Consider the following 8,848-nt stretch of genomic DNA (forward strand, 5'->3'; position numbering starts at 1 on the left):
AAGTTTTAAGTTTTATCTATAATACTTTGTTGATATTAATGTGTAATGTATGCCTAACCACTATGTATTTACTCGCATCGTAGCCACAAATGTAGAATCCGACCTTGGTTCTAATACATTCTTAAGACATGACTGAGCCCCATTGACATTATAAAACGCACGTCATCTTTAAACATTAAAATATCCCAGTTTTGATCGAAATTATTTAAAAATACTTATCGTTTGTTAAATTTTTTTTATTTGGACACCGTTTTCTTTTAAACATAGACACTACATTCAGTGAATACACTTGTAAATTTTACAGGAAAAAGACATTCATCTGTTCGACATTGAAGCGTTTGATGCATCAATAAAGGTGATATTTGAAAGATATGTGATTAAATTGTTTGCTTTGACTAGGGCTGCCACTAAGATTTTTATATACGTATTTGGTACACAATCAATTCTCACCTATAAAAATTCTCACTTATCCTTTTAAGCTTGATGGAAATCCCGATTGATAAAAAAGCTTTGAGTATATTCTATTATCGTTTATGATTTAAAAAAAAATTGTCAATTATAAATTCGGTTGGTAGCCCTAGTTACATCTAATATTTACAATGTGTTTTGTTGATTGATGTCAAGGTTCGCCTTTTAACATTATCTTGAACTAATAGATTCATGTATTACTGATTGTAAACATAACAACAAAATCAACTTTAAATTGATATTTTTTTGGCTTTTATTTTGGCTTCGAATGGTAATTAATTGACATTTGTTACTAAAATGTATTAGCAAATTTGATCTTGCCCTTCCTACAGTTTAATCTAAAATTTGGTATATAGACTCTAAACTAAACATACCAAACAACGTAACAGTATTAATAATGAACGTAATTTGTAATAAAAGTGTTTGTTTGATTTACAGGAACTTCAAGACATGCAGAACAGGCGGCATCAAGACAACTTCATGCCATCACAAAAGACTGTTGTTCCTTTGAACCGATACGATGAAGCTGAGAAGTTGGTGGCAAGGGCTCTGTACGCATTTAATGGGCAGACAACGCGAGAACTGAGCTTTAAAAAAGGCGACATGATAAACGTTCGACGACAAATTGACTCGAATTGGTACGAAGGCGAGGTGCATGGCCGGATTGGATTATTTCCTTACAATTATGTTGAGGTAAGAGTACTAACTTCATTGGCCTTACGTGGGGTTAATGTCCAAAGAGATCTAGTATTTTTTTCATTTACCTAATAACAATGTGTCCAGTAACCGTTGTTGTTGTCGCAGTGTTTAGAGAGTTGTTACAGTGTAAATCATATCGGAAAATATTTTTTTTTTCTCGCGATGAAATATGCTTTATCATCCATCTACTACAGGCATGTTAGACTAATCATTTGATGACAACCAAAACCATGAAAAAAAGACATTACAATAGACACTTGATTATATTATTACTGGTCTTGTAACATAAATGGAGAAATTTGCGTTAAATGTTATTAAGAGAGTAAAATTAATAAATAACGTGATCACTGCGAAGCACGTATAATATTATTTTTTACTGGACTACGATAAGCTAATAACTTTTCAGACGGTACGAAGTCTATCGACGGAGTTTTAGTAAAAAAGGAAACAATAAAATCAAGTAAAGTACGTTTCGGGTCTCTCTTCAGGGACACGAAACATAACGTTCACTATTTATTTTTGAAAGTTTTTGCACATGTGTTTGCACTTTTTATAGCAATTGATGTTTCGAATGATAACATAAATATGATTATAAAAAGTATCTTAGTTTAACAGTTCATGTTATTATTTCATTATATAAAATAGTCAATTTTAAAACCTTGAAATAATTCGAACATGCTTTTTATTTATAGATCTTGAAAGGAGATTACGTCAATTCGCCTAAGAAGCCGGTAGTGATGGAAGGCCAAGCTCGAGCCAAATTCGACTTTACTGCGCAAACAAACCTGGAACTGCCACTGAAAAAAGGTGAAATAGTTGTACTGACGCGACGTATCGACCACAATTGGTGGGAGGGAAGAAACGGCACGAAGACTGGAATTTTCCCAGACAGCTACGTTACAGTATTGCAAGAGCCCAGCCAGTCAATTCCATGTAAGTTAAAATGAAAATAATAATGACAAACTATTTTTTTTTTTCGAAAGGTTTAATCAATCTCAATAATCAGCTTCGCGACAATGACCTCGGTAATACAAGCCTTAAAAGTATACCTTTCGCTTACCTAATAAGGTTTTATGTCGTAAATCGTAGGTGATAATATTACTATCTAAGAAACTTAGCTACAAGCTATATAGCAAAGCTTGTATAGCTCTGTAAAATTTATAAGCAACATCAGGCAGCCTTTTGCAAGCAGTAGCTGTTTTCTTTATAACGTAACCTCTAAAATAATCCCAGCCGAATATTATTGAGTTATACTTACTAAAACCGCATTGATGTTCTTGGTCAGCATTTTGAAGGGGATAGAATTTTCCGGGTCTTCAGTTTTAAATCAGAAAGAGAATCTCATCTCCTTAGACATACACCGTGCAAAAACCACTACCAAATTCGTTCTAGTGGACGATTAGAGCCTTCTCACTTAACATTTTCGAAAGCTTTTAGGCGCCTTGTTAATTACTTAAAAACACTTTTATTTACCTTTCTATCGCAAGGAGAAAAACCTAGCCTTATTTAAAAATCTAGTGCTTGTTTAAACAAGCAGTACCGAATAAAAATACATATATTCGACAAATTATATATAATAATAATTTGAACGAATTAAACGATAAACGATATAACAGAATACAAGAAGGTATGTAGGCCATTCGTGTACTCAACCAATAAAGTTAACAATTTTTTTTTCATTTATATTTATCATATATTATTATCCACATAAAATTATTTATATTCACCGCCTGTGTACAACATGGGAAGAATGCCAGCTCCGAATTTAATAGAAACTAGAAGGCTCCTCTATAATAACAGTGATAAAAGACAATGAAATAACAATCACCAAGTGGTTAACTTGACATTAATTAATTTATTTTACAACTTATCAACCCAATATATTGATGTTTTGGATATATTTTTGCAGCGAGTGCACAGCTGTCCGCAATGGACAAGCCGGCAGCGTCGCCAGCTGCACACGGGCTGCTAAACGGCGCCGCTCGGCGCGGGCTGCAGCAGCACAGCTACACGCCGCAGCACAACAGCCCCGCACTCGCCAACGCACCGCCAGCTACGGCACCACTCCCCGGTAACTAAGCTGTCTGTCAAACACTGTCTTAACAAAACCAATAACCGATCCAAGAATCATGAAAAAGGCTGACAGCTCCATATAGCTGGCTACTGCGGCCACGATTCTTCTGTATAAAATTATTCCACCGACCATACACTCGCCTAAATTGTCGTCGCCTTTAACAGGAAACGAAGTATATATAAGTATATATATTAAGTGAATGCCAAATTAACCTTATATTGGATTGTCCATTTTGCGATTTATAACTCTAAAACTTTAGAGCGTTAAAATATTTACACTCTTAAAGAGTAGAGAAGCAAAAACGAAAATCAGTATGAGAACTTCCTTGTCAAACCTACCCGGAGACCAAAAATATCACTAACTCTTCTTATTAAAATTGCCCCATGCATGCAAATTATTTCACCTTTTTCTTCACATTTACAGAGTCACACACGCATACCTTAATACAAATCTTGATAGTTGTCGCACGATAAATGTTGCCTAATTATATTTTATTGATATAATGTTTAAAACAAAAATTATAATTTGATAATTAAAACTATGGTTCAACTTTCTCTCGAATTAGAATGTTGAACGCGTCATGTGTAATGGCTCACGCCTAGACCTCATATCAGTGGTACTTTTACCATCTTCGTACATCGTATAGTGGCCTCCAACTTCGGCGAAACATCGATGTTATGACCCGAACTCAGGCTCCTAAAAGTACTTTCGAACTTAATTATAGTTAAGACGTTAAGGCGCAAACTTTATTAATTCGTAATTATGAAAAAATATTTTACTCCTCTGTAAGACGCTGTATCGAATTCTTCGATTGGAGAGTAGTTCCTTACATGCGGGTTCTCAATGTTCATGTAATATGAAGAGTACGCACTTCATTTGCTGTAGAATTCATTTAATTCAATTAATGACACAGGATACTTGGCGAAGCCTGTACACTCCGCGCTGACGCCGTCCGAGCGCGGGTACGGACCGGCGGCCGGGGGAGACCTCAACAACGCGGAACCACTCTACGTTGACACCAACGCCGAAGCTGTGCCGTAAGTAAAAGTATCTTTTATTAATTAAACACATTTAGAAGTACAACTTGTACAAATTGGTTGGTTATAGATGTTAAAGCCAAAAAGATATAAACGTATCAATTAATGTATTCGTAATAAAATAATCAATACTTCCAAAAATAATAAAAGACCTAATGATTGACTAAGAATAAGCATTTTCAAAATTCGAATTACTACCTTTTAAAATTAATTATCGTTTACTATCTGTCTCTACAGACTTTACTGCCAGAAGTTATTGGCCTGTCGCATTAAAATAGAAAAAAAAATATAATACAGGATAATTGGAATAGGTGTAAAAGCTTTTTGCTGTCCATAACTGTAAACAAATTAAATCATTTCCCAAATCACTCCAGTCACTCTTATTTTATAGAATGTCCTGGTAGTCCGATCATAGACCTATGTTACAGGTAATGAAGATACATGAAAGCACCCATATATTTTAAGACATTAGTATGAATATATTACTAATATAAAATTTTAATGGTGAACTGCTGTATAGGTACAGAACAGAAGTAATTTATTGAAACTAAACTAGTATTGTGGCATTAGCATTGATAGGTTGTATTAGTATTGGCAATTACTTTGAACAACTTTATAGTGTTTTTATTTTGTTTGGATATTAGATTTTGCTTTTCTGTGACGCAGATATCGTGCAATGTATAAGTACCGACCGCAGAATCCAGATGAACTAGAGCTGCAAGAAGGCGACACGGTATATGTCTTGGAGAAATGCGATGACGGCTGGTATGTTGGCTCCAGCCAACGCACCGGACGTTTCGGAACCTTCCCCGGTAACCCATCTTCTCATAATATTTATATATATATATATATATATATATATATATATATATATATATATATATATATAAAGTTCAAGTTATTAGGTGTAACTATATTTTTTCGAAATAAAACTTTTTGAAAATTAGTTTTTTATGTTTGGTAAGCTATATTATCAAACAATGTTGTATGATTTATCATCATCTTGCTTACATTCTATCACTGCTGGACACATGCCTTCTCTAATTACATTCTGTGCGGTCTTCTGAGACCAACGGTCCATCTAGAAGGAAGTCTTCACTTAAAGACATTGTCACCTCATCTGCTGTGACTTTACGAATAGTCCGGCTTACTTCCACTTTGGTTGCAAACTTAGACAAGTTTAGTATTCGTATATACGAACTATATAGTTCTTTTATTGAGTGAGATATATGAATATGAAACTGGGTAGATTAGATAACTTTAATATCTATTGTATATTTCATTATATACAATACTTATGAACAAAGTGAAAGTAGGCCGCTCTATATATTTTCTTCCTGTGGCCTTTTAAGGCCTTTTCTTGCCTTTTAACGACAAAAGTATCCAGCAGTGGGCTGTGTCACTTGGCCTGTCCTCTTCTCTTTTCAAATATTATATTGAAACTATGAGTTGGCAAGTTGAAGTGGCAATGGGCAGACTACATAACGCGCAAGAACCATAGCCACCGCAGCCTTAATGTTCTGGAATGGAAACTTTGGACCGGCAAGCGCAGCGTAGGATGTCTAGCCACGAGATATCCGCCTTGCTAAGGCGGTATTATTGGAAGTATAATGTTGCAGCTTATGTGCAGCAGTGAATGTTTAACGGCTGAAATGATGATGATTATGAAGAGTTACTTCGATAACTTTATTAATTTTGTTTAATGTATTAAAGACTCCATAGTAATGAATTTATTTTCGGCCAGGTAACTACGTGGAGCGCATTTGATAGCGCCAGCCGTCGCTGCTGCGTCGCTTGCGCCGCGCGACCTTCTGCGCTCGTCGCTCACACTGACGCACGCGCACGAACTTACACAAACAAACACTACACGTAGACACCTCAACCCGTAAGACCGTAGTGATAAATATTACATGTAAATCGCGGATAGATTAAATAGGGGTAGCGGACATTTAAACGTGCCAAAGTTATAATATATTTTGTTTCTATCTTTGCACCTATATTTTCGCAATAATCAAGATTATCATACAGGGTGTCTCATAAATCAAATCTTTAAAATATAGCAATTAAAAAATGTAAACTGTCGTTTACAGAATGATTGCTCAGGATAACATGAAAAAAACTAGAGACTTGAAGTTATAGTAATAAAAAACAATAAAGGATCCCATAACATTCATTATTTTTTAAAATGGCAATAAGGTTCAAATTCCAAACAAAGATTTTTATGTTATTTCGTGGGTAAGCCGATTCTCGTTGATATATGGGACAACTTGTGTTTAATATTTATGTGCCTTCAGTGTTTTGTACATTAACTACATTCTTAAATCGCTATCCCTGATAATGTATCCCATAGAACAACCTTCCGGCAGTAACGCATCAAAGTAATCTAAATAAAAATAAATATAGATGTTAGTTTAAATATTCGCGCATCTTATGAAAATAAATTATACTTATATGTTATATTTGTTGGTATGAGATACATTTTCTATTGTATCAAGAAATCACACGCACAATACCTAAATATTTAAACTTAGTATGTGTATTCTATTGCATTAGTGATAGCGTTTATGTATGTATGTATATACAAGCAGGTAATTGCGTGCAATTATATGAAACGCTCCATAAGCAGATCAACTCGTGGGGCACAGATTATAAATAATATCTAATATTTTATGTCTACACAAAGTGTTCTTGCAACTTGGATTGTGAATTCGATTAAAATAAGACGGAATACAATTATAAAAACTAGATGATCTTGTCGAATAACATGGATATATATAACACTGTGTGGTTTTCGATAATTTATTAGATTAAGTCAAACAGTACACGTGTGACAGTTGTAAAAAAAATTACAAATCTTATAACGAATTATATCTAAGGTCATCGTGGACTGTTATAATGATGTTACCAAAACACAACCATGACTTTTTTAATGTTTTATAACTTGGTAATAACGTACGTACGGTAATGGTTATGTACAAATAATATTCATATCTACTGTATACTCAGAAATAATAAAATCTCTTTTCTATTTGTAGTACATATTTTAGAATGATTTCTGCCGGCTATCTAACTAACGCTCTGTCAGTTTAGTGTATCCAAATCCAAAGTTATTATTTACGTCCCAAAGAATATGTTAATTGGATAATTACGGTGTTGTATAATTGTATAAAAAAATAATAAAAATACTTATATACCTGTAAAGTTGTTTGGTAGATATAGTTATTTATTTTAGATGGTCGAAGTGGATGGAGCTCCTCTTTTAAAAGCAAGCCTTTTGAAAGATAGCAGCTGGGCGCGTCATATACTCATTAATAATACTAACAAGTTTTACGCATCACTAATTCTATACCAACTCTATTTCAAAATCATTACGTAACAAAATTAAAAAAGCTTTTTTTTCTTTAAATTATTAGAAAGCCTTATTAAAAAGTTTGTAAAAGTTCATTTGCAAGTATAACACAAGTCTTAGAGTTGGCAAAGAATAAGTAACACATATCAACAAAAGTCAAACTTTGGATCTAACATTAGAAGAGTGACATCAAAGTTTGGATCTTTTGTGAAATTAGGCTTGAACAAGGCGTTATTAATAAGTTAACATATTTAGTGGAAAGTGCATAAACTCATCTGCATTCGGGTTTCCGTCACGGCGCGGTATATCGTAGATATATTATGGAATCTAGATACGTTGCAATCATCGTGAAAAGAGCAGGTTCTTCCCGGGTACCGCATATCTCTAGGACATACCTTGTCTTTTTTAATTTGACAATTACAACGTATTTCGATTTCACATCTACGAAAAGCTAATAAACAGCAGAAGATGCCTCCAACATTAGGGCGAGTATATTTGGCAACGTTTGACAATACAATTTGTATGCTTAATTGACATAAGAAATACATATATTCGAATGTAGCATTATAAGAATCTTTTAAAAAGACTTTATTTCAAGTATATACCGAAATGTCGTTCTATGAATGCGACAGTAATAATATCTAGTCATCGGTTTTTGTATGCATATTTATATAGCGCATTTTACATGGCCATTTTAAAACTTCGATCCTTTCATGTAGACTTCTTTTGTTGCTTATAATCCCGTATGTGGTAAAAATAAACTTTTTTTATGTAAATGAATGTTTGTGTCGTTTTTAAGGATATTGATAAACCAAAGTGAATTGTATCTCTCGCCCTATGTAAATGCTTGGGTTGTCTAGTAGGCGTTAACGTTTCCCTCTTATTATTTTAACATTTTGTTATATTTACTTTTGTTAATTTATTTTTAAATGCACAAATGTTTTATTTTGTTGTTGACACCACGACATGAAATGTAACATTAACTGGCTATTGTTTTATATCATCACACTTAATAAATATAATCTTTTTAATACATTTGTGTTTTATTTTTACCTTAACCCAAAAACTATATTGTACTAAAGACGATAAAAATACCTTTTTAACACGATAAATATATATTTTTTTAATTTCGCATTATTATAATATTTAATTTGTATTTTTATTATAATAATTATTAAGGAATTATGCTGAGAGATACAATAAAAAATTAAAATTCTTAAT

General features: G+C 33.3%; 1 protein-coding gene across 1 annotated transcript in view; it reads left to right on the plus strand.

Annotated features, from left to right (window-relative positions):
• Positions 1-8,630, plus strand: part of LOC137931692 (uncharacterized) — an 86,194-nt gene extending 77,564 nt beyond the window's left edge. The window contains exons 16-22 of the mRNA XM_068775175.1: positions 305-355; positions 907-1,161; positions 1,860-2,100; positions 3,077-3,238; positions 4,155-4,278; positions 4,945-5,090; positions 6,023-8,630. Of these exons, the coding sequence (XP_068631276.1) occupies positions 305-355; positions 907-1,161; positions 1,860-2,100; positions 3,077-3,238; positions 4,155-4,278; positions 4,945-5,090; positions 6,023-6,045 (1,002 nt within the window). The 3' untranslated portion in view covers positions 6,046-8,630. The remainder of the gene's footprint in view (positions 1-304; positions 356-906; positions 1,162-1,859; positions 2,101-3,076; positions 3,239-4,154; positions 4,279-4,944; positions 5,091-6,022) is intronic.
• The last annotated feature ends 218 nt before the right edge of the window (positions 8,631-8,848 follow it).

This window comes from Battus philenor, unplaced genomic scaffold (assembly GCF_028537555.1).
Source record: "Battus philenor isolate CCGP_79_NKW_IND1 unplaced genomic scaffold, ilBatPhil1.0.hap1 SCAF_8, whole genome shotgun sequence".
NCBI classification, from domain to species: domain Eukaryota; kingdom Metazoa; phylum Arthropoda; class Insecta; order Lepidoptera; family Papilionidae; genus Battus; species Battus philenor.